We start from the raw sequence: 26,932 nt of genomic DNA on the forward strand, positions 1-26,932 counted from the left end.
GTTTGGGGGCTGCCAGGGACACCAAAGAGGTACAAGCATCTCAAAGGCTCCATCCCTTCCTTCCCTCCACTTCTGCTTATAGCAACACTCCTTTTACACACACTTCCTGTTTCTGGCACTTGCCTTCTTTTCTGCTGTTTATACTTCCCCCAATACTTCCCCCCTGTGGTTAAACAAGTATAAAGTCCTAAAGCTGTAGATTTAAGTTGCTCTCTCTCTCTCTCTCTCTCATTCATTCCTCCCTACACGTAGGCTCACGCGCCTGCTCTCTCCTCTCTTTCTCTCTCAGAATGACACCTCTAGGTATTGCTTTGGGTATGGTTTTCTATTTACTTCAAGCCGTTTCTGGAGAAAGTGGCTATGCAGAGAATGGTGAGTCATTTCTAACTTTTCTTTAGGATTTCAGATGATCTCTAGCATCTGTTTCAGGTTGCTCAGATCCCTAACAGACCAAAGTGGGGCACTGGGTTAGAGGGAGTTTGAGGGCTTGCCATGTAGTCAGTCGTTTTGTGCATTCTAAGCAGCAGGACAGGGGGCCTGGGGACAACACTGTGAGTGGTTTGTAAAGGCTTAGAATTGTCAACGGATGCACTTGACTCTCTCAATGTGGATCTTACATGTTGGTCAATGCCTCTGCTCTTACAAAAAGAACACCCACAGAGACACACTGGTTATGCTTGCTGGAGAATCTTCAAGGTAATTTTTCCTTGTCAAGAAATGAAGCTCATTTTGTTCTGTTTAGCTTTTTAGAAGGTTCTGAAAGCTTCACTTTCAAGATAAAATAATATCCAAGAACAACAGCTTTGTCTGCACTTACCTTTGCTATATCCTCAGCACCTACTCTAGCATCTAGAACATAGTACACATTTAACAAACATTTGAAAATTTCTTCAAAATACTTTAGTTTTGGTAGAATCGTGTGGTATTCTTAGTGAATAACTGAATAGGGTTAAGATCTGAGCGAGTTCTCATTGAAATATATTTAACTATCTCCATGTCAGCAATTTTACCATCATATAATAATTATCTTTGGGATCCTTAAAATACTTCGTATCTAGAGGCAGATGCTGCCTACTTTGTAAATCCATTGTAATTACAACTGAACCGTCCACAAAGGTGAAGTAGTCCAGAGGAGCCACCTGGAAACTTGGACCACCAGATTGCTCCTGAAAATTAAATGCTTTCACTTTAAGACTTACAAAGTGTTTGCTTAACGAAGATATCAAACACATCAGTCTAATGAATCAGCTTGGATATCTTAAGTTATGTAATTTCTAAGGATGGAAATCCCTGGAATATTTTCTTTAAGGGACTTTTCAGAGGGTTGACATTTTTCACAGCGTGACCGTAAAAACATCACTTTGTGGGAGATGATGATTATTTCATGGTAAATGTTGTCTTGTGTCTGTAGATAGATGCTTGGCACGTAACGCATAAATCTTACTCTTTGGAGTGTAGTATATCCCTTCTATTTCTCCCTGCTGGTCATATTATTTTGAAAAGAAATTAACAATTTTAATTGAAAGCTGAGTTTTCACTTCAACTTTTTAAATTTCAGGGTTTTTTTAGGAGATTTGTACCCACCCATCCACATGACTACATCAAAATACTTCCCGGTTTGGGGTGTCAGGAATTCAGAATAATCAACTGTGGTTTGTTAAAAGATAAGTTAGTTCTCTGATAACCACAAGAGTGATCAAGAGAAGAAAGGGATACTTTTTAAAAATCCAAACCATTTATACTTTTACTCAACTAAGCCCTTTCAGTAGGAAGCTTTTAAACCATACTACCTTGTCTATAATACATAGTTCGAAAAACCTAATTTTTATAATGAGCTTTTAAAAATTAATAGGTTAACTCGCTGTTAAAAGCTCTATGTAATTTCAAAGCCATAGTCATAATAACATCTTTGACAGAGAACTCTTTTTCAAAGGAGACCCAAATGTTTCATGTACATTCTCAGAATTAGAATTCTTATTTTACCCTTTCATTACTTATTTCTCAAAAAAATGTGATAAAGTAGCTAACCCTGACTGAGTGCTTACTGTGTTCTAAGAAGTCTTTGTATACATTTATTCAGTGATTCCTCATGATAACATGAATTTAAATATCAGAACTCTGAAGCTTAGAAAGGTCGAGTAACCTGATGGAAGACCACAGCTACACAGTAGAATAGCCAGGATTTTAACCCACATCTGTTCAGCTCTGGTGCCAGAGGTCTTAACCACTGTGTATATGATGCTTAGCTAAGCTTAGAGCAGGTATAACATTCTCTTTGTAAAAGGCCATGCAATTTTGCAGGTTATTGAGGAGAATTTTTCTTGTATACAAAGCAACTTGTCTCAGTAACACCTGCTAAAGAGCCCATGAGCTGTTTCTCAAAACATGGCCATTTTAATTGTACGACCACTGCTTTTTTTCTCATTTATTGAAGTATAGTAACTTACAATGTTGTGTTAGTTTCAAGTGTACAGCAAAGTGATTCAGTTATACATACATATATATATATATATATATATATATATATTCTTTTTCAGGTTCTTTTCCATTGTAGATTACTATCAGATATTGAGTATAGTACCCTGTGCTATACAGTAGGTCCTTGTTATTTACCTACTTTATATATAGTAGTGTGTATATGTTAATCCCAAACTCCTAATTTATCTCCCCCCACCTCCCACTATCCCCTTTGGTAACCATAAGTTTGTTTTCTATGTCTGTGAATTTATTTCTGTTTTGTAAATACGTTCATTTGTATCATTTTTTAGATTCCACATGTAAGCAATATCGTATGATATTTGTCTTTCTCTGTCTGACTTACTTAACCTCTAGGTCCATCCATGCTGCTGCAAATGGCATTATTTCATTCTTTTTTATGGTGGAGTAATATTCCACTGTATATGTATACCACCGCTTCTTTATCCATTCATCTGTCAATGGACATTTAGGTTGCTTCCATGTCTTGGCTATTGTAAACGGCCACTGCTTTATAAAATGAATAAGAATATACAGCAAGCTCACTTTGCCAGATTGGATGGTTAAGGATAGTGGGAGTGCTTTGTTCTGTTGATACCCAGCATCTGCTAGACTCTGCTCTCTCTGGCTTACGTTGAATTTTTGAGTCAAAGATGATCCACAAATGTCTGAATCCAAATAGTAATGTAGGTTCTGTTGTACAAGATTGGTGGAAGTTCTAAAGAAGAGAAAACATTAAGAGAGCATGAGTACTGCCATATAAGGGCAGACTAAAGCCACACAGAACCATTCCATCAAGAAATGTGCCAGCAATTAGGGGACTAGATCTCACTCTATGAGATTAGGAACGAATATGTTTTGAAATGGGAGCCCTAAATGGTGGGCTGCCCCTCATTATTTAAAATTGTCATTAATGAGAGGGCCATACTCTTCTGAAATTACATAAGGAGGCTTTGCTGGTGGCAGAATTGTGAGCCGGATGGGTTCTAGGTATAGTCAGAAAGAGCAGTGCACACAGCTCTTATCTAGATGTGGCTTTTTGAGATTTGTCACTTTGACTGAACCGACCTTTCTCTCAACTGGTTGATCCACTCCCAACCAGCTTTAGTAACTTTCCCATAGAACTAATGGGCTATTGAAGTAAAGTGGATGCTGCTTGTAATCCCATGGCCTACAGGACACTAAACTGGGGTTTGATTTTTAGTATATTGTCTATCCTATTTAAAACCCTAGAGCATCTATTTTCTGGTATCAATGGGCCAAAGTAATTTCTAGTATCATTGGATTTTGAAGCAATCATAGCTCACACTCAGCCTGAGAATGGCTTTGGTTACTCTGGATTTTCTCAGATCCCACTTGGAGTCTATTTGCTGGCATAGTTTTCTCTATTAAATATTGTAAAATATACACACAAAATATCTATATAATCTTAAGGGCCTCAACCCAGCTTAAGAAATCGAATACTATCTCTGACAGACAGTACTTTCCAAAAGTGGTGGTAAAAACATTCTGGTTCCCCACATACTTCCAGAATTTTGCTAATACCTAGAAAATGCAATATCTCTAAAAGAAGATTGTATAAGCTCAGAAATAGTATCTATAAGATTCATGTAATGTAATTTTTCCTAATCATGTTTGCCTCAGTTAGTAGCTTAAGACAAGTTACCTTATATAAATATTCACACAATGGAGATAATCAATGGTACTTTTAGTTAGGATGCGTATTTAGGCAAGGGAAAGCTACCATTTTAAAAAAAGGAACTTCTGAATGCAAGTTAGCTATCACCTTCTTTCATTCAAAAAAAATTCTTGGGAGGGAATAAATGAAGATTAGTAATAAAGCCCAAGACTAGATTAGGTAGCACATAAATAATAAAGTATCTCATTTGAAATGTATACAAACAAAAGAAATTCCCATCTATATAAGAGAAAGCGTGTGTTTAGTGTCTCATTCTAGACCTCCAATGCACTAACCCAATGGCAGAGATATTTAGAAATCTTAGGAGGCTGTTTACTAATTGTGATGACTTCTTTTCTATTAGAAAAAAATCTGTGCTCATTAGGTTTTGTTTTGGTTTTGTGATTTTGTTTGTTTGAAATCCTATTTCTTGTCTATGTCTTTGGGCTTTCCTTCTTTAGATAAACAACCATCACTCCTTTATGTCCACCACAGAAGGCTGCCATTTTATCAGTCCCTCCAGATTTCAAAAGGATGCACTTATTGGCTTCATTAACAGCTGTAGGTTTGCTCTTTCCCAGGAGACTTTGACGATGCAGAAATGGATGACTACTCATTCTCGTGCTACAGTCAGCTGGAAGTGGATGGATCCCAGCACTTGTTGACCTGTGCATTTGACGACCCGGACGTCAACAGCACCAGTATGGAATTTGAAATATGGTAAGGAATGGTGACTTCAGTGGGTGCTTAGAAATCCTCTGTCTCTCTTTCGTATACTGTACAGCACCAGCTGCAAAGGTGAGAGTGTGGGAGTTAATTATCAAATATTATAATTGAATAAATTCCAAAAACTTCCTGGAACTCCTTGTCCTTCACCAAGAGACTCAAGCAAAGCAACTCCCAAGAGTTCATCTTTCAGGTCCCGCTGCTACAGCCAAATGATAGTATGGATGTAGGAGATCCCACATCCCTCCTGACTTCATGGCAGAATTTAAATTCTGGTTCTTCTGGGACACTCATCCCCCAAAAGCTCTTTGCCCAACATGAGACAATGTAGTGTCTTGAAGCTGCACTTGAGGGCAGGTGCCTGGTTTCTAATTCCAACACGAGCACTTACTAGCTTTTTTTTTTTTTTTTTTTTTTTGCGGTACGTGGGCCTCTCACTGTTGTGGCCTCTCCCGTTGTGGAGCACAGGCTCCAGATGCGCAGGCCCAGCGGCCATGGCTCACGGGCCCAGCCGCTCCACAGCATGTGGGATCCTCCCAGACCAGGGCATGAACCCGTGTCCCCTGCATCGGCAGGCGGACTCTCAACCACTGCACCACCAGGGAAGCCCACTTACTAGCTTTTTAATCTAGAGTAAGTTGTATAACTTTTCTATGCCTTAGTTTCTTCACCTATTAAATAAGATATACCACCTCATAGGGAGATGTGGTGCTTAAATAATTTAATACTTTAATAATTTAATTAGAAGACATATCTGGTATGTAATAAGGAATGAAAAAGAGGCATTAAGTCAAAACTCTATGAATCTAGACTCAGCTGCCATCCCCTTGACACAGTTTGACTTCAGATGGTACTCTCAATACGAGTTTTCCAAAAATCCACAGAAATAAAGTGGCTCTTGGTTTCATGGAGCCTCTGAGAAAAGGTAAAAAGAAAGTCTGTGTCTGGTTTGAAGGTTTGGTAAAGAACTCAGAACTTTATCTTCTCCCTCTTTCACAAATCATCTCTTGTTGCCAATGGTTACTATCTCTAATGACTTGAAAAAAATACTCGACTGTGAAATTCTGACTTGTGGCTATTTCCAAATTCATATCAGATGACCTAATTTTAGTTAGTTGCCTAGTAAGGAAAGTAAGTCAAGATCCACCAGTACTAAAAGAGGGCTTCTTAAGTTCTGTAGACACTCAGCCAGTCCTCCACAATATACAGTCTAGACAAGCCCTGAATCCCACGTCTTACATTAATTCCCTACACCTGTTCATGAAGTGTCTTCTGCTATGGTCATTGGATAAATATGACCTTGGACTTGAATTCCATAGTGTGTTCTCAGTCTGCCTCTGTCAGTTCACTTCTATAACATGCTTTCCAGGAATAAAATATATCAAGAGAAGAGGAACCTACAATGTTCAGAATCTGTGCAGCAACTAGACTCCACTAAGGCAGCCGAACAACTCATTCAAAAGATGCACTCATTTTTGTGGGCAAAACCCTCTCCAACACAGAGCTTTGGGCTCTCCAGCCAGCCGGGTGGTGAACTGCAGTGGTTTTTCTTGGGGAGGCTGAGGCTGACCTTCTGTCCACTTTCATTCACAATGGTATTTGACCACTTCCTTGGCCACTTGAACAAACTTTCCCGCTTCCTTTAACAAGTCTCTTGATTTCTCCTGTCATATTTTAACCTGTCCATAGCCTCCGTTTGGGTTTTTCAGTTGGGTTCAGATGTTTCTGTTGGAAAGCGATTGTTTTAAGACACGTTTTCACTGTGAAAGTATAAGTATGAAGCCCTTAGTAGGTTAAGGTGTTTCTGGAGAAAAGCCATTTTCGCAAAGGTATCCACACCTTGAGGGAGAGATTCGTGCAGCTCCTGGGTTCAGAGTAGTGATGTAGCTCAAGTTAAAGCCACTTAAATAGAGTGCTGTACTTGCTGCTTTGGTTGGGCTTCTTTTCCACAATGAAACTAGCTTTATTCGAGCTTGTTTTTCTGTGAACATAAATTTATAAAGAAAGAAATTGTAAATGATCGAAAACTGTGAGTTCTGCTGAAGTCATTACACAGGCGGGATTGTTGATAGAAAGCAGGCGCTGTTTCCCAGAGGGCTCACCAGGGACGTTTTCTAACAAGCATTGCCTGATCTGGCCGCCAGTCTCCCAGGCTCAGAAACCCATTACTTAGTGTTCAGTGTGCAGTGTGAAGTTCCATCTCTCAGGGATGGACTTGGATTAGCCAAAATCACAGAGTTGGATTGCCAGCACTCCAGTTGACAACTTTACGTGGACAGATGCAACTATCATAGTGACCCAAATGTTCACCCCCGTCTCAGGTGTTTGGGGGGAGGGGAGAAAGAGAGGGCCAGTAGGTTGTATATCAATACAAATCCACTCTTACTGGGGCATCTAGAAATTCTTCATTCACCAGAACCCTAACAAGCTCCCAGGTACCTGGAGTGACAAAGCAAAGGCGCTAGAAACAGGCAGGGAGTTTGGAATCCCAGTAGTGGCAGTAGCTCTGTGACCCGGGGAGTCATTTAAACTCTGATCCTAGCGATCACCTTGCACTAGGGTAGAAGGTTTAGTGTCTGGCTTATGGTCAGTGCCTATAAATGGTACTTAATTCTCTCAGTGTCGTCAGATTTTCATTAAAAATGTGATCCAAAGGTTCCGTAAATACAGCAAAACAAAGGAAATGTGTTTGTTGATTTTAAGACCAGAGTTAATTTGATTCATATCTCAAAGTGTTAATTTTTCTAAATTTAGTGGCCATCATTTAAAAATCTAGGTATCTCTTTAAAAATCAGATTTAGCAATGCTGGGCCTAGACAGCAAAAATTAGCTGAACAAAATTCTGATTGCTTCTATAGATGGGGAATTAAATCTCAGTCCTGAAGTTGGGCTCCCTTTTCTCATTTCTGTTACCCACGTGGACACCACAGGCATGTAAATGTGGGACCCTGCTTTTTAGGTGTCTGCATAACTTTCACATTCAGCTCAGAAGGTAATTATATTTCCTCTAGTTCCACATTCTTGGGGCACCACAGTCACTCCCAGGTACCGCCTACAGATACCACTTCAAATATGTCATTTTTTTGTTTTCATCAATTACCACCAACATCACAGGCTGCATCCTGCCAAATCTACTTCATGCTCCTGACTTAACTAGCAATATCTGTCAATTGTTTTTAATTTAGTCCTTTCTAGAGTAATCCATACCAACTTTCAAAGGTGTTTAATACTTTTGAGAAGATTCTGTCTTTTAGGGCCAAATGAGGAATAAAATCTATGGCTGTTTTTAGTATTTCCATGTAAATATCTGTTTGCACCAACAAGAGAAATGTATTTATCACTCTAAACTCCTGGCGATTGCAGGAGGCTTAGGAAGGTGGCATTGGGGTGAAGAATCAGGTGCAGTGGGCCCAAGCAGTCTCGCCCTGTTTTCAGAACAAAGGAATTTGTGTGAGTGGCTTAGGTTTGATGTCCCTTAGGAAGCTCCTACAGGACCAAATATGCTAGCCTATAGTACTACTTGGGTATGTGTAGTGATCTCCTCACCAAAATACCCTAGAACGGCTCTATCTAACAGAAATACAATGTAATCCACAAATGTGTGAGCGATATACGTAATTTAAACTTTCCTAGTAGCCTCATTTAAAAAAAAGAACTAGGTGAAAATTAATTTTAATATTTTATTGAATGTAATATTGCCAAAATATTATCATTTCAACCTATAATCTGTGTGAAAAAAATATTCATGAGCTATTTTACACTCTTTTGCATTCTACATCTTCAGAATCTGGTATTTCATATCTAGAGCACATCTCAATTTGGATGAGCCATATTTCAAGTGTTCAACATCCACATGTGGGGTGATGGCTATTGTGTTGGCCAGTGAAATCCCAGAACATTCCCAGTCCTAGCAATACACACTTAGCAACCAAGTAAGCTGTTTTAATTTAATTAAGTGAATTGAAATGAATTGGATTGAATTGAGTTGAGCCACTCATGGGGTGACACAGAGTTTCCTCCAATCTCCTAAAGCCAGGGTTAGTGGCACAAAGCAAGGCTGTCTGTTCTAGACCACAGTTGTCTCTTAGTCTTCCGGCACAGCTTCCCCTCCACATAGAGCAGCTCCTAGAGCTCAGACCCCATAAAAGGATGCCTAGGCTCACAAGACAGCAATATGGTGATCCTTTATTTTCTTGCTCATTACTTGCACTCCCTGAAGAGCAGGAATGAACTAAGAATACGATTTTAGATTCTTCTTAAATGTCCAAGAGTACCAGGACCTTGCTACATGTTAAGGATCTGCAATGGAATATTCCACACATGCTTTACTTACAAATATATCCTAAACTCAATGATTGAACCAAAAGCCATTTCCTTCTAATTCCTCCATAGCACATTTACCTAAAGTTCAGAAATGGGATCCTGACCCAGTTCTCCTCTTCCAACCTTACTCATCAAACCATGACAGTGTTGCCATCTTCAGAACTTTCCATCTGACACTCTTCTCAAGTTTGTTCCTTGGTATCCATCTAGCTTACCTTAAAATTTTGCTTTTTATTTTTACTCTTCTCCAAATGGGAAAACCCATGTAGCCCAACAAGGGGCATACTCTAGAAACTCCAACACACACACACACACACACACACACACACACACACACACACACACTCAAAGCCAGAGCTGCATACCCTAAATAACAGTTAACAAAGAACTATATTGGGGGGGAAATTTTTAAGGAATGTCCCACAAACAATAAATATTTTTAGCCAATTATTAAACTTAAAATTTATTCATCAGTCTTACGTTTTCATGACTACAAGAGCTTAACCACAAAGACCACAGCAGCCCAAAGGTGAGAGGTTCTTCACGTAAAGCTGAGGCATTCTCCTCAGATTTTAACTCCATGCCCACCTCGCCTCAAGCCACACAGACATGTTCCTTCTGCTCAGACTTCAGGAATGATCCTGGAAAGGGCTTACATGGGCACATGCACAGAAGAGTGCACACACATCCAACTCACCATAGAAAACCAACACACATTCTTGGTTGTTGGAAGTAAGTGACCTTTTTAGACTATACTCCCTATAATTTTTTTAAAAATCTGATTAATGAGAAGAATTCTCTTCATGGAAAGCAAACTTTTTTCTTCCACAATCCTCACTTGCAATTTGACCCAACTATGCCTCTTTTTTGGGCTATCTGGCTGGATTTAAAGACCATGTAGGAAAAACAAACTGGTAATCATGGTTATCACAGGAGACGTGAATTAAATAGAGGGTTGAAGGAAAGAAATGAGTAATTTTACTTTTACTCTGCACTGTTTATTTTTACAGTAAGAATACATATTCTGCTTTACTTCCTTATTGTTTATGTGGTTTATTAATTTAATTTCACTTTCTTTCTGGATTACCATTCATTTGGGGGTAAAGTTTACCTATGGTAAAATGTACAGATATTAAGTGAGTTGTTTTTTTTTTTTTTGTAAATACTTCAACTCTTTAGTCAACTTTTTTTTTATATAAATATTCTTTTTTTTTTTTTTTGACTGCGTTGGGTCTTCATTGCTGTGCATGGGCTTTCTCTAGTTGCGGCGAGCGGGAGCTACTCTTCGTTGCGGTGCACAGGCTTCTCATTGTGGTGGCTTCTCGTTGCGAAGCACAGGCTTTAGGCACGAGGGCTTCAGTAGTTGTGGCTCGCGGGCTCAGTAGTTGTGGCTTGCGGGCTCTAGAGTGCAGGCTCAGTAGTTGTGGCACACGGCCTTAGTTGCTCCGCAGCATGTGGGGTCTTCCCAGACCAGGGATCAAACCCATGTCCCCTGCATTGGCAGGTGGATTCTCAACAACTGCGCCACCAGGGAAGTCCATTAAATGAGTTTTGAGAAACATATTTGACATGTTGCCATCACCTCAGTTGAGATACTGAACTTTTCTTTCACCCTAGAAGGATGCCTCAGGTCCCCTTCCAGTCTTTCCTCATCTCCTGTGAGCAATCACAGTTCTGAAATCTATCAGCCTTTGGTTTTGCCGGTTTCTGATAATTCTCATAAATGAAATAACACACTGCTCACTCTTTTCTGTCTGACTTCTTTCACACAACAAAACGTTTTAGAGATTTATCTATGTTGATGTTTATCTCATAGCTCATCTTTTCAGTTGCTGCATATTAATTCCACTGTTCAAATATATCACAAATTTTTAATCCTTTCTTGATGGATGTTTCAGTTTTTTCAAGTTTGAGGCTATTCTTTTTAGTTACTATTAACATTCTTATACAAATCAGTTTGTTGGTACATATTTTCATTTCTCTGAGGTAAAAACCCCAGAGTGAATTACTGTATCACAGGGTAGGTGTGTATTTAACTTTATAAGAAACTACCCAACAAGTTTTCCGAAGTAGTTATACCATTCTACTACCAGCAATGTATGAGAGCTACACATCATTTCCAATATTTGGCTTTGAAAGTGTATGTCATGATTTTATTTACATTTCTCAAATAACAAATAACGTTGGCCAGCTTTTCAGGTACAGTTGGCCATTTGTATGTCTTCTTTTGCCAAGTATCTGTTAAAGTCTTTTGTCTTTTTTCATTGAATTATTTGTCCTTTTATTATTGATGGATGTGAATTCTTTATATGTTCTGGATACAATTCTGATGTTAGATATATGTACTACAACTATTTTCTGCTAGTCTGTAGCTTGCCATTTCATTTTATTAATGACATATTTTAATAAGCAGGAGGTTTTCGTTTTGATGAAGTCCAATGTATTTCATTTTTCTCTTTTATGTTTAGTGTTTTTTGTGTGATGACTGTCTGTCTACACTCAAATCTAGGAGGATATTTTCTTATGTTTTCTTCTAAACAGTTTACAGTTTTAATCTTTAAATTTAGAGCTACACTGCATACCCAATTAATTTTTGTGGGATTGAGGTTCATATTTTCCACACATTTGCTCAGTTGTTTCAGGACAATTTGCTGAAAAGATTTATTTCCATTGAATTGATTGAGTGCATGTTTTAAAATCAAGTAACCTTATGTGTATGAGTCTATTTCTGAACACTCTGTTTTCCATTGATTAATATTTCTGTCATTGTGCCAATGCCAAACTGTCTTGATTATCATAACTTTATAGTAAGTTTGAAATCAAGTGCTCTGTGTCCTCCTTATTTGTTCTACTTTTTTCAAAGTTGTTTTGACTATTCTGAGTTCTTTGGGTTTCCACATAAATTTTTTTTTTTTTTTTGCGGTACACGGGCCTCTCACTGTTGTGGCCTCTCCCGTTGCGGAGCACAGGCTCCAGACGCGCAGACACAGCGGCCATGGCTCACGGGCCCAGCTGCTCCACGGCATGTGGGATCTTCCCGGACCGGGGCACGAACCCATGTCCCCTGCATCAGCAGGAGGTCTCTCAACCACTGCGCCACCAGGGAAGCCCTCCACATAAATTTTGGAATCAGCTTGTCGACTTATTTTAAATCCTGCTGAGATTTTGATTAAAATTACATACACCAATTTGGGGGAAATTTCCATTTTTCAGCACTGAGTTTGCTAATCCATGAATGCAGCTCTCTATTTATTTAGATCTCCTTTAATACCTCTCAGGAATGTTTTGTAATTTCCATTGCAAAGGCCTTAAACATCTTTTATTAATTTTATTTCTAAGCATTTTATTGCTATCATAAGTGGAGCTATTACTTTTTAAATTTATTTTCCAGTCTATAGAAATATAATTGACTTTTGTATACCGACCTTAGTGAATTCACTATATTCGTTCCTGTGATTGTGTTGGAGAGCCTTTATAGTTTTCCATGTGAACAAACATGTCTGCAAGTAAAGAAAGTCTTATTTTCTTCCTTTTCAAACTGGTGATTTTTATTTGTTTCTCTTGCCTTATGCACCGGCTAGAACCTCCAGTGCACTGTTGAATAAAAGCTGTGAAAAATAGATATTCCTGCCTTGTCCTTACCTTAGGAGAAAACTGTTCACTAGTTCACTATTAGGTATGTTATTAACTATAGACCTTTTGTAAATGCCTTTTATCAGGTTGAGGATGTGTCTGCTGAGAGTTTTATCATAAATGGATGTTGAATTTTGTCATATGCTTTTTCTAATCACTTGAGTTGATCAGATTATTTATGCCTTTTATTCTGTTCATGTGGTGATTGTATTGATTGATCTTTGATTGTTGAACCTACCTTGATTTCCTGCATGCATCCCACTTTATCATTATGTGTTAATATCAATGTATTGACATTTTCTTGAGGAACATTAATTTGTAAATTTCTTTTCTGTAATATTTTTGCCAGTTTTCTGTACCAGATTTGAGCTAACTTCATAAAATAAGTTGGGAGGCATTCATTTCTCCTCTATTTTCTGAAAGAATTTGTGTAGGAGTGGCACTATTTTGTATATATATGATAGAATTCACTAGCTTTATCTGGGCATAAAGTTTTCTTTGTAGGAAAGCTTATTAATAATAAATTGAACTTCTTTGAAAGAAAGGGAACTATTGAAACATTCAATTTCTTCCTTATTTTCACTTTTGGGCACTATCTCTTTTTAGATTACTCTAACTGTTGCAATATTCAACCATTTCTTAGAGTTTGCTTAGAGTTAATGTACTATTTCATGTAAAATATAAGAAACTTGCAACAATATAGTTGTACTTATCACATTCTACCCTTTGTACTACTGTCATATATTTTATATCTACATATATTGGGTTTTGGGGGGGTTTTTTTGGCTGCATGGGGTCTTCGTTGCTGTGCATGGACTTTCTCTAGTTGTGGAGAGCGGGGTCTACTCTTCATTGCGGTGTGCAGGCTTCTCGTTGCAGTGGCCTCTTTTGTTGCAGAGCATGGGCTCTAGGCGCGTGGGCTTCAGTAGTTGTGCCACGTGGGCTCAGTAGTTGTGGCTCGTGGGCTCTAGAGCACAGGCTCAGTAGTTGTGGCTCACGAGCTTAGTTGCTCCACAGCATGTGGGATCTTCCCAAACTAGAGCCCAATCTTTGTCCCCTGCATTGGCAGGCAGATGCTTAACCACTGCGCCACCAGGGAAGTCCCTACATATACTGTAAATGCCACAATAACGCTACAGTATTTGCTTTAAACAATCTTTATGTTTAAAGAATTTAAGAGAAGAAAATATGTATTGGCTTCTTTATTTATTCTGGTAAACCTAATTGCTTCCTGTAGATCTGAAATTCCACCTATTATTATCTCCCTTTGGTCTAAAGTACTTCCTAAAACAAATTATCTCAATTTTTATATAGCTGGAAATATCCTTATTTTGCCTTCATTATTGAAGAATATTTTGTAGTGTAAGGATTCAAAGTGGACATATTTTTCCCCTTCCAGAGTTTTAAATATATTATTCCAGTGTCTTCTCATTCACATAATTTCTGATGAGAAGTGATACTTTTCTCTGGATGCTTTCAAGATTTCTTATTTGCCTTTGCTTTTCAGCCATTTGACTATGATGTACCTAGGTGTGGTTTCCTTTGTATTTATCCTGCTTGGATTGGCTGAGTTTTTTAAACCTAAAAGTTGATATTTTTTGCTACATTTGGGAAATTTGAGAACATTATTTCTTTAAATATTTTTTAGCCAAATTCTTTCTTTCTGTTCTGGAACTCTAATTGCATATTTATTTATCCCCTTGATATTGTCCCACAGGTCAATAATACTTTCTCTTGTTTTAGATTAAATAATTTCTATTGATCTATCTTCAGCTTCACCAACCTTTTCTTCTGCCTTCTATCTGCTATTACATCCATCCCATACATTCAGTACATTTTTTAAAACTTTAAATTTGTACTTGTCAGTTATAGTATTTTCATTTTGTTCTCTTTTGTAGTTTCCACTTCTCCACTAAGATTCTGCATTCATTCAATAATTATGACCATATTTTGTTTAACATATTTACAAAAGCTGTTGAAAAGTTCTTTTCTGCTAGTTCCAACATCCATGTCCTCTTGGCTTCAGTTTCCATTGACTGCTTTTTATCTTCACTGTTTGTCACATTTTTCTCTTTCTGCTCTTTTGTAGCAGCTTTTGAATGTAGGAAGGACACTATCGATAATAGGGTGCTTTGTTGATTGATTGATTGATTGATTGGATTCTGATAACTTCCTCTGGCACGTGTTAATTTTAACTCTGTTACTCAGTTAACTTGGCCAGATTAATCTCCAAATTCTTCTTTTGAGGCAGCACCAAAATAATCTTCTTAGTTCCTTCTAGAGCCATCTAGCTATTGCCATGGTTTCCTTGGATTTTCCTCCACATCTGCACAATTAAGGGGACATATAATAATTTAAGCAGAGTTTATATGCAGACTTTGTGTCTTCTATGTATAAAGTTTCCTCATTTCTAGGCTTTTCTCCCTTAAAAATACCCAGCCACTCAGGCCAACCGAAACTCTGTCCTCTAACTTCTCAAGACAGTAAAACTGTGGCCTTCTGTTAGATTCTAAATGCCCATCATAATGTGACCTGAGAAGTGCCTTCAGATAAAACAAAACAAGGGCTTCCCTGGTGGCGCAGTGGTTGAGAGTCCGCCTGCCGATGCAGGGGACACGGGTTCGTGCCCCAGTCTGGGAAGATCCCACAGGCCGCGGAGTGTCTGGGCCCGTGAGCCATGGCCGCTGAGCCTGCACGTCCGGATCCTGTACTCCGCAACGGGAGAGGCCACAACAGTGAGAAGCCCGCGTACCGAAAAAAAAATACAACCTAGAAACAAGGATCTAATCCACCCTTTTCTAAAGAATTAAATTCTCCTAGTGTCTGCCTGCTTTTGGTTCTTCTCCAATGCTTTTAAATAGTATTTTCAAAAATATCTTGCTCAAAGTTTTTGGTAGTCATATGTTGATGGTTAGTGTGATATAAGCTACTCTGCCACTACTGGAACTAAAACATACTTTCTTTTTAAAATAGGAATTTTTTTTAAAGAGTAGAATTTGGAGCTTTTGATGTGGTCGCATAGTAGGCAACATTCTCTTTTCTTCAGTTTCCTGAAAGCCTGATTTTAATTGGGAATAGGAGGTCAGAGAAGTGACAGAATTCAATTCCTAGAACATTTAATCTAAGGAACATGGGGAGAAGGGTTGATTTTAAAGTCTGTTAATGAGTTAAAAGTGGAACTCAGCCAAAATTACCTATGAAAATTCCCAAATTACCCATTAAGTGTATATGGTTTTATGTATCTAATCCTTTAGACTATTTTATTATTTCCTTTAACCCTTTTTCGGACAATATTTCTTTACAGGCTTTATTTTTTCAATTTATTCCTGCAGGATATCAAAAAAAGAAATTACCTTCCCACCTAAAGAAAGTACTTATCTTCTAACAATCAGTTATTACAAGATAAGAATTTTCCATTATTTTCATGAACATGCTTTAACTATTTCAGGTTCAATTGCATCTAATGCCTGAGTAAATCAATGCTGATTATAATGGCAGCAAAAAGCTATTTTATTTTAATTCTCTCTCTCAAATATGCATCTACCCTATGGACAAATTTAAAGCCACACAAATGAAAAGTGGATGTGATGCTATTCCTTCTATACAGAAACTCCTACTTGAATTAAGACAAATTCCTTTTTTGTTTCTACAGTGGGGCCCTTTTGGAGGTAGATTGCCTGAGTTTTAATAAACTGCAAGGGATGTATCTCATCAAGACAAAGAAATTCTTACTGATTGGAGACAGTAAAATATGTGTGAAGCTTGGAAGAAAAAGCATGACTTGCAAAAAAATGAACATAGTCAAAATAGGTAAGAAGTTGTATATGGGGGTATGTCGCCATTTTTCAGATATCGGAAGACAGATACCTGTGTCTGAACTTTCTGTATGTTAAAGTAGACAAATAATGAAAACTATTTACAATAGAAAATATCAAATTCTCTAATGCATATAATTTCTTAAGAGAAATGAAAGTTTGAAGCTTATGCTATTTATTCTTACTGTGAGAGAACTCTGAGGGTCTTCAAACTGAGCTATGAAAAGGGGTGATTGACACTTAGAGATTGCAGGAAGAGTTCATCTGTGTGAAGTGTCTGACTGGAGCTGGGCCTCCTGTACTTCACCCACACATGTCTTTTCCTTCCTCACCTTACCTTTTCCTGAATTCCTTGTAATCTTCTCCCCACATACCTACCTGTGAGTGTATTTAGCAAAATTATCAAGTTATTTTTAAAAGTAAATATGCCTTCTGTATTAGAGTTATCCAGAGGAAACAGAGCCAATAAGATAGATGGATATACATAGATACATAGATGAGAGATAGATAGATAGAGAAAAAGAGATTCATTTTAAGGAATTGACTGTCATGATTTTAGGGGCTGGCAAGTCTGAAATCTGTAGGGCAAGCCAGAAGGCTAGAAATTCAGGTAAGAGTGGATATAGTGGTTTTGAATCCAAATTCCAGAGGGCAGACCAGGCAGTCTGGAAACTCAAGCAGCATTTTTATGTTGCATTCTTAAGACAAAATTGCTTCTTCTTCAGGGAATCTCAGTGTTTGTTTTGAAGGCCTTCATCTGATTGAATGAGGCCTACCACATTTTAGAGAGTAATTACTTTACTCAAAGTCTCCTGATTTAAACGTTAGTCATGTCTTAAAAAAAAAATACCTTTAGATTAGTGTTTAGCCAAACAACTGGGGACCATAGCCTAGCCAAGTTGACACATGAAATTACCATCACATCTTCCTAGGAGACTCACTATTGAGGAGCGATGCATAGTCATATCTGATTTGGCCTAGAATATACATATTAAGTGTAATATGTATGTAGAATATACATATTACACTTGGCCAGAAAAAGTGATAATTATTATATTCCCAAAAAAGTACAATTTGAATTGCTAAATTTATCTATATGTTTCCCTTGGTTCTATATAATATACATAATAATATGAATCATGGATTTCAGTAAATCCCTTCGATTATCAGGTTGTAAGTCAGTATTAATTACCAATTCACCATTCGGTTACCAAGCAAATAAAATGATCAGAAAGACTGGGAATATAGACACAAAAAGTTTTCCCATTACTTACAGATTTATCACAATGAGGTAAGAAAGGTTCTTTTTCAAAACCTCAGAGATACCCTGGTAGAGGGGAACATCTAAGCCAGTTATGGTATATCAGCGCAATGGAATCCTAACTTCTTGTATTCATTCTACCTATGGAGTTTTACAAGTGAAACCATATATGTAGGGAGAAAACTGTTCAAAGTGATTGAAGAGGTGCATTCTCTTTCTGGTTTTAAATACTATGGCTCTGTCTCTCCCTCTTCTCAACCCCCTCCCTTCACCCTCCTAAAAGAAAATTAAAGGTAAGAGAGCAATACTCATTAGAGATGACAAAGAGAAACTTGGAATCTAGTCTCAGTTTTGTACCACTAACATAGTAAAGGCAAAAGCAGAAGTTCCATGTTTGAACAGTCATCTTGTAGAAAAAGCAGAGGGAGAGTAGAAAGGAGACATTAGTCACAGCCAGTGTGAGTGCTTAGGGGCAGTGGCACGACAGGCTATCTCTGATATTGGGACACAAGCAAGCTGAGTTTTGGTCATTTGGAGACTAGACTGCTATGGATGGATGTTCAGTTTGTGCACAGGGCACTATATCTAGAAGTTCATCATTTACACTGCAAATATGTATTTACTCTCGGAGAGCAGGCAGAGAGGGCAGAGACTCAGTCCTGTGACACAGTCCTGAAGCCCCAGGGGAGAGCCCCTTCTTACAAAAACCCACCCCAGCACAGAGGGCCCACATGCATCTTAGTGCGTGAGCATGTGAACACTCAGGGCACGCCCACAGGCTCTTGGTGGCAGTCTGCCCCATCAGACTCTCCAGATCTCATATGCCCAGTGCTCTTCGAAGTCCACATTCTGTACCACCCAGCAGATGGAAAACCTGACCGGCCGCCTCCTCTGAGGGACCAGAGGAGAGACAGGGTGTGCACTCTGCTGGTAGCATAGGTCTACAAAGGGGTGCTGTGAGCACCTCGGGGCTTTGGAAAGCACACCTGGGCAAGCAGCATGAGCGGTGGTGGAGACATGTCTCCCAGTAGCATCGTCTTCTGGTTCCTGATGCTACAGTTCATTAATAGAACTGTCATTTAACTAAATTGACATTAGATGCTGCTGATTAAACCCCAGAGCCAAAGGTCCCCTGCAGCCACCAGTCCCCTCACTCACAACTCCTTCTTTAGGTGTGGGTCCCCAGTAAGTCTGGAGGGGCAGCTTCTGTCTCCCCCCTTTTCCTGTCAGGGTAAATTCATATAATAGTTGAAGTTGTGCCAAGAATAAATTAACTTTTTAAGATGTTGCTTGAGGAATGAGCACCTTTTCCTAAGTTGCTCAAATGTACCATTGGGTTTAGAAGCAGAACTGTGTGGGGGAGAGCCTGCACAAGCCAGTGGGAGAGAGCTGAGCACAGAAATAAAAGCTCAATGAAGGAGAGAGAATTCATTTGTATCACTTTTTAGATTCTGCATATAAGTGATATCATATGATATTTGTCTTTCTCTGTCTGGCTTACTTCACTTAGTATGATCATCTCCAAGTCCATCCATGTTGCTGCAAATGGCATTATTTCACTCTTTTTAATAGTTGAGTAATATTCCATTGTATATATATATAGCACATCTTCTTTATCCACTCCTATGTCAACTGACAGTTAGGTTACTTCCACGTTTTGGCTATTGTAAACAGTGCTACAATGAACATTGGGGTGCGTGTATCCTTTTGAAGCATGTTTTTCTCCAGATATATGCCCAGGAGTGGGATTGCTGGATCATATGGTAGCTCTGTTTTTAGTTTTTTAAGGAACCTCCATACTGTTCTCCATACAAATGAACTTATTTACAAACCAGAAACAGACTCACAGGATAAACTTAGAGGATGAACTTATGGTTACCGGGGGGAAGGGGAGGGGAGAGGGATAGATTGGAAGTTTGGGATTGACATGTACACACTGCTATATTTAAAATAGATAACCAACAAGGACCTACTGTATAAATAAATAAATTTAAAAAAAAATAAATGAAGGAGAGTGAGACTCAGGATCAGACAGAATTGGATTTACATCTTATTAACTCATCCTATGGGGGCTGAACTTAGCTAATTAACCCCTCAGACTCAGTTTCCTCATCAGTATACTGGCAATGAGTGAGTGTTGATGCAAGATGGCATAAGTTAAGAGCTTGGCACTTAGTAAGTATGTAATCAACATTAGTCTGTTCTTCCCTGAATTCTTCCATTATTGAGAGGCCTTGGGAGATGGGGATACAGCAAGGGATTCAGTGTCAAAGGTTTTGTTGAGAATGTGAATCTTAATCATTTCCCTGAATGGCAGGTAGAAACTGGCTTGGCTGGTGTCAAAGGACTGACAGTCTTCTCTGTTGGTCTGTTTCTCTACACCCACTACCTTTCCTCCTGCTTCCCTTTGGGGTATCTTCCCTGTTTACAGTGCATCTAAGGGTAAAAAAAGGTAAACTTCCCCTTGCAGAAGACATCCAAGGGTAAAGAAAGAAGCACTTCCTCTTTTTTAGTACCTCTGGGGGAATCAAGGCAGGAGACATTTAGGCAGCCACCACTACGAGCAAGTGATTATGACAAGGGGGCCAAACTTCACCACGTGAGCTCATTTTACTGGGTCAGCAAGTCAGTCTTAAAGCCCAGATCATATAGCCTGGAATCCAGCTCAGTCTACTGCGTGAAGTTGTGATGAACACTCCCTCATTAACAATAGGTTTAGGTTAGATTTTAACCTATGCATCTCCCAATCTCTGTCTGAGATCAGCCATGCAAACAAGTGGCTGCCCCATCCCTAGACAACTAAGTTCCCAGGCTTTAGTGAAAGAACAGCAAAGAGGCCAAGACAGGGAAACCCCAAGTCAAGGGTGGGAGGTGTCCTGACACACATGTGCTCATAGGATTTCAGTACCTTTCTCCGGGTTTGTTCTGCCTGAAATAATACCTCTCTCCCTCCCACAGTATTTCATATATGGTGCCTCTGATCCTAGGCAGGTAGACAGGAGGAAGAAGCCAGAGAGGAGTTTAGAGCTAAAGCAAACAAGACTGAAGGAGCAGGCAACCTGCAGTTACACCAGAAGTTACGAGCCAGGGCCAGGATGCAGATCCCCAGTTTCCATGTAACTGAGATGAGGTGTAAGGCCCCCGGTTTTAGCAGAATAATGAAGACTCAAAGTTCAAATTCTCCTGCTTCGGGGCTAGTTAGTAACAAGTCCTTTAGTACTCAAAAGGAGAAGAGAATATGTTTTCTGCGTAAAATTAGCACTAGCTACTGTAACCAATACGCCCTAAAACATATATCTCCACCACCATAAGTTTATTTCTTGCTCATGTAAGAGCCAAAATGGGTGTTTCTAACCTGTGGGTGGTGCTCCTTCAAGCAACATTCAGGGCTCCTCCATCCTGGGGCTCCACTCTCTTCAACGTATGGCTCCAAGTGGCAGAAGGGGACCGAGCATGGGGTCACACATGTGGGGTTTCTGGGCCAGGATGGGAGACGGTGCACATCACTTCCACCCACATCCTTCACAAGAACACACCCAACTGCAAGGGAGGCTGGGAAATGTAGTCAGGCTTTGAACTGGGAAGAAGAAGAAATGGTTTTTACTGACCCAGAAAAGGAATGTGATTTTCAGAGTAGATGAACTTTAAAAATTATAATTATTTCCTTGACTACCCCATAGAATGACTTCATTTCTTTTTCCTTTTCAGTTAAACCTGAGGCTCCTTTTGACATAAGAGTCGTCTATCGCAAGGGAGCAAATGACTTTGAGGTGACATTTAATACATCGCACTTACAAAAGAAGTATGTGAAAGAATTAATGCATGAGGTAGCCTACCGTCAGGAAAAAAATGAAAATGATTGGATGGTATGTAGGTCAACTACATTTATACATTATAAAATTTATGAAGATGTATATAAAAATATCTTAATGGGCTTCCCTGGTGGCGCAGTGATTGAGAGTCCGCCTGCCGATGCAGGGGACACGGGTTCGTGCCCCGGTCCGGGAAGATCCCACATGCCACGGAGTGGCTGGGCCCATGAGCCATGGCCGCTGAGCCTGCGCTTCCGGAGCCTGTGCTCCGCAACGGGAGAGGCCACAACAGTGAGAGGCCCACGTACCGCAAAAAAAAAAAAAAAAAAAAAAGAAATTAGGCTTAAATTACCACACATACAACTGACAGATGGTTAATATTCTTAAAATATAAAAAGGTCTTATGAGTCATTAAGAAAAGGACAAATATGACAATAGAAAAATTAGCAAGAAAGTTGGAAATGTCTCACAAAATAGAAAATATGTAATTTCAATAAGTATAAAAAACTAATAATCAAATAAATCTAAATGTACATAACCATAGGTATTACTTTTTACCCATCAAATTGATAGAGTACTTTTTCCTCCTAAGGATGACACACATTTTTGGAGAGACTGTGTCTCTATATTGCTATTCACGATGTAGAATTATATCTTTCCAGAGGAAAATGATTCTTGCTCACTAACCTTACCATTCCCTTTCATCTCTCCATGGGATGTGAAATGGGAGGGAAAGAAAAAGAAGAAATTAGACTGTGGAAAGGAAGGCGGGAGCCTGGGAGTGACTTATACCCTCCCTGACTGGGAGAGCCCAACTCACCTGAATAAAGAAAAAGACCCATTTTATCACTGCCCTCCTTGACCACTTGCAGCATTGTTTGTGAGCTCACACACACTGCCCCAATTCTGCTTCCAACCCCTCCACGTCAGAGCTCCTTTTTCTAACAAATATGAGAGAACCTCCAGAGAATGCCCACATGACTAAAGACACTCAACTTGAAATGGTTTGGGAGATGTGAGCACCGCCTCTTTTTCCACCTTAAAAATGTAGTGGCCTTTTTTTGCTCTTCAGCACATGAATTTATCCAGTACAAAGCTGATGCTCCTACAGAGAAAGCTACAACCCAATGCAATGTATGAGATTAAAGTTCGGTCCATCCCTAACACCAACTATTTTGAAGGCTTCTGGAGTGAATGGAGTCCAAGTTTCCACTTCAGAACTCCAGAGACCAATGGCCCAGGTGAGAAGTGACTGTAGTCTGTTCCCCCCCCATAGTGCTTTGCATGTCAAAGTCTGTGAGAGACAGTGAGAGCCAGAGAGATGAAACAAACCCACAAGTTAGGACTCCCCAGAGGGCATTCTTACACTTTCTTTGAAAAATGACCTGCCATCTTTGCCCCTTTTGTGAAGAACGAAGAAGGGGTGGGAGTAGGGCTCTTAGTCACTGATCAGCTGATGTAGGCTGTCTGGACTTTACTGTCCTGGCCACTCCTGGGAGCCACTAGTTCTGAACAAAATTCCCACCCACTACCTCTAGTTTACCAATTCAGACTGGGATCCCAATGGCCGGTCCCGCCAAGTCCCTCTAGGGAATACCATAGAGGGTGGCAGATGGGTAGGCTGGTGTGGCTTTCCCATGTCTCCTTTTCTAGGATAATGAAGATATCCTGGGGGTCTAGGAACTGAGAACAGCCAGAAGAACCAAAGGGCATAGCTCAGGCAGACCACTGGGGACCCAGAGCACCCCACATATACCTTCCCTTTGGGGGATGCATGGAACAGCTCTTCTGCACCAGCCTCCTGTCCTTACCCTAGGAATTGCTGAGGCTGCAGGGTAGAGCATCTCTCATCATTCCCCTGCTCAGCTTCTCTCTCTTGCTGGTGGAAGTTAGGCAGGGGGTACTGCTGTCTTTAATGTTAGGTCACTTTTAAATTCCAAGTGACAGATGTTCTGGACCTGGTCACCTAAGTCGGTGCTGAAACCGTGTACAAGCTCCTGTGTCCTTGTCTTTTGAAGTGAAAGGCTGACTCAAGAGTTAATGATTGAGAAATGTGAAGGTGTAGAAACAAAGAATAGCTATTGGGCTGGGGAACTGGTAACAATTTATAGATTATAAATCCGCCACATCTGCCACTGAACTCATGGTTCCCTGAGAGATACAGATAAAGGCCTGACACACATTCCCAAGTTGTTTTTAACAGGAAGCACACCCCTACCAGATGAAAACTGCTGACCACAAGAACGCAGACCCTAGACTGTTTTGAACCAGAAGGTTGATGATGCTGACTCCCCATTTCCTCCCCACCAACCAATCAGAAGAATGTCCACAAGCTGACTACGCCTTGCCCCTTGAACACTATAAGACTCCTCACTACCCCCTCCAGGGTGGGTCACGTAGTCTTGAGGGCATTAGCCCGCTGTGGCCCCATTTGCTTGGCAAAGCAATAAAAGCTACTCTTTTCTATTTCACCCAAAACTCTGTCTCCACGTTTCTATTCAGCACCGGTGAGCAGAGGCTGTTTCAGCAACACTGTCACTTACTGAAGCCCAAATTCCCCCATAAAAGCTAGTACATCATCCTGTTTACTGAAAAGCAACTTTCACGAAATAATAAATGGGCCCAAGTTACTAAATAAACTCAAAGCATCCTGAAAGTCTCCCCCACGGCACGCTTCATGATTGCTAACCAAGATCTATCCTTGCCTTCCAGGGGAGATGGATCCTGTTTTACTAATTATCATCATTCTGAGTTTCTTCTCTGTGGCTCTGATGGTCGTTCTGGCCTGTGTGTTGTGGGAAAAAAGGTGAATTTCTTTAACTAATCAAGAGAGTGTTTATGTGGGATTCCAGACAGTCAGAGCTCTAGTCCTGTTTATTGATGAGAAAACTGCAAAGGGGAATAAGGCATTTCAGGAATTACAGGGCCCTATATCCCTCTTCATCCTCAGGCACTGATGAATTTCCATAGTTAATTTCACAAGAGGTAAAAATATATAAACTGAACATAGGGCAAATCCTCCCCACAAACCTTTCCTCCCAAGTGTCCTCAGTGGGTAAGAGCCATCCCCCCAGAATGCCTGGGCAGCTGGAGGGACCCATGGGAAATGCAGAATGTTTCTGAAGTCTTAGCTTTCAGCACACAAATTCATGAGACTTTTGCATTCTACCCTATGATAGGGCCATGCTTGGTTCATCATTTAGACACACTTCAGTAGAGTTATTAATGTTTTAGGAAGATGCCCTCAACACAGGGTCACATACCCGCTGCCCCCCAAGATACTCCAGTTTCTAAAGTACCACCCTAAAGCAATTTCCCTGTGTAACTTTGAAAGTATGTCTCACTTCCACCAAAATCAGAGCAGAGGAGTTGCTGCCAATGAAGAGAAAAGAAAGATGACAAAGTCTATTTTGGGGAGTAGATGAACAGATCAGATTTTAGTTTCATAGCTGCATCATTGCCAAATCTTATTGTTCCTTTTCTCCAGGGCTCTTAGCCAGGGGTGTATCATTGTTGTATGGTTCACAGAGTAGATCAGTGACAGTGGTCTCTGGTCCAACCCCTCCATGGACTGGTGGGACTCTGAGGCCCGGAGAAAGCAAGTCACTTGTCCAAGATCATCCACCTAGTTGTGGCAGAGCCAAGGCTAGAAATCTGCTCTTCTGACTCCTGGTTCAGAGTCAGTGGGAAGGTCTACTGTGCCTGCTCCCTCCACCATTCATTACATCTTCAATGTCCTTTTACTTCAGAATCAAGCCTATCATATGGCCCAGTCTCCCTGATCATAAGAAGACTCTGGAACAACTGTGCAAGAAACCAAAAAAAGTGAGTGCGTCTCGTGCTTCCATCACTATGTCAGAGGCATCCCAGCAGCCGAGAATGATGTTGCAGGATGAGGAATGGCTGAACCTCAAGTGTCGGTCTTTCGTGTATCACATAACTAGGGTCCCTCATAAGATGCCAGCTGCAGGTTCCTGGAGGTGGGAAACTAAAATGAAATACAAGTCTCAGAATTTCCCAGACTTCCCCAGGGATACTTCAGACCCTGAAGTATCACAGCACCTCCAGAGGCAGAGAGTCAACTAGAACATGTGGGTAATTCTCTGACATACCCTGGTAAACCCCTGTTGGAAAGTTCTTGAGCTCTTTTCCTGAACAGAACATTTGCTGATGTGTCTCTCTGGTGCAGTCTTAATGCCTCTCTCTCTTTTTTTTTTTTTTTTGGTGCAGAATTTGAATGTGAGTTTCAATCCTGAAAGTTTCCTGGACTGCCAGATTCATAAGGTGGATGGCATTCAAGCTAGGGACGAAGCAGAAGGCTTTCTGCAAGATCCTCTTCCTCCACAGCTAGAGGAGACTGAGACGCAGAGGCTCGGAGGGGGTATGCAGGGCCCCAACTGGCCCTCCGAGCATGTAGGCATCAGCCCAAAAACTTTCAGAGGAGAGTCGTCATTCAGGTGCCTGGCTGGGAACATCAGTGTGTGTGATGCCTCTGGGCTCCCCTTGTCCAGGTCCCCAGATTGCAAGGAAGGTGGCAAGAATGGGCCTCTCCTGTACCAAGACCTGCTGCTTGGCCCTGGAACTACAAACAGCACCCTGCCCCCTCTGTTTCCATTCCAACCCGGAACCCTGACATTGAACCCTGCTGCCCAGGGGCAGTCCATCCTCACTTCCTTGGGATCAAGTCAAGAAGAAGCCTATGTCACCATGTCCAGCTTCTACCAAAACCAGTGAATTGCAAGAAATCGATGGCCAGAACCATCATGATGAACAGAGATAACCGAGTCCCACTCTCGCTCACAGCACAAAGAAGACAAAATGAAAGCAGCCCCTCGACATGGTCCACAGGATTCTGAAACAGTGTTTCGACCACACCTCCCTGCTTCAGTGACAAGAGACAGGAGGCAGGGGCATTCTGCTTCAGGCAATGCAATGATTCATTTATTTCAGAAAGGAAAAAAAGCAGAAAAGAGTGAAAGAAAGGGTGGAGGAAAAGATGGAAGGGTGGGGAGGGCAAAAGGGAGCAAGGGAAGAAAGAAGGAGAGGAGAATTAGAATAAAAGATACCATTATCAGGAATCACTATGTACTCAGTGCTGTGCTACATGCTGTACACATCTTTTCGCGCTGCATCCTCACAATAATCCTGGGAGGTGGGTGCGATTAGTATCATTCTCTATGTTACAGATGATGGAACTGTAGCTTAAATT

The 26,932-nt window shown here is 40.3% G+C and overlaps 1 protein-coding gene across 2 annotated transcripts; it reads left to right on the plus strand.

Moving 5' to 3' along the window:
• The first annotated feature begins 290 nt into the window (after positions 1-290).
• IL7R (interleukin 7 receptor) lies at positions 291-26,702 on the plus strand. Of its 2 annotated transcripts, XM_060146019.1 has the most exons (8): positions 291-372; positions 4,735-4,873; positions 16,488-16,645; positions 21,620-21,777; positions 22,796-22,964; positions 24,436-24,529; positions 25,473-25,548; positions 25,954-26,702. In XM_060146019.1, exons 1-8 carry the CDS (start codon positions 291-293, stop codon positions 26,455-26,457), a joined length of 1,380 nt encoding a protein of 459 aa, XP_060002002.1. In that variant the 3' UTR covers positions 26,458-26,702. The 2 variants fall into 2 exon arrangements, with proteins under 2 accessions (XP_060002002.1, XP_060002003.1); XM_060146020.1 differs by lacking the exons at positions 24,436-24,529; positions 25,954-26,702 and having other exon boundaries at positions 22,796-22,971; positions 25,480-25,552.
• Positions 26,703-26,932: the final 230 nt, after the last annotated feature.

Source organism: Lagenorhynchus albirostris, chromosome 3 (genome assembly GCF_949774975.1).
Source record: "Lagenorhynchus albirostris chromosome 3, mLagAlb1.1, whole genome shotgun sequence".
NCBI classification, from domain to species: domain Eukaryota; kingdom Metazoa; phylum Chordata; class Mammalia; order Artiodactyla; family Delphinidae; genus Lagenorhynchus; species Lagenorhynchus albirostris.

Excerpts from the sequence above, each read along its gene's own strand:
- IL7R (XM_060146019.1), top strand. The coding sequence starts at position 291 with ATGACACCTCTAGGTATTGCTTTGGGTATGGTTTTCTATTTACTTCAA. Across the intron at positions 16,646-21,619 it reads AATGAACATAGTCAAAATAG|TTAAACCTGAGGCTCCTTTT; the intron begins GTAAGAAGTTGT and ends TTTCCTTTTCAG. Across the intron at positions 22,965-24,435 it reads TCCAGAGACCAATGGCCCAG|GGGAGATGGATCCTGTTTTA; the intron begins GTGAGAAGTGAC and ends CTTGCCTTCCAG.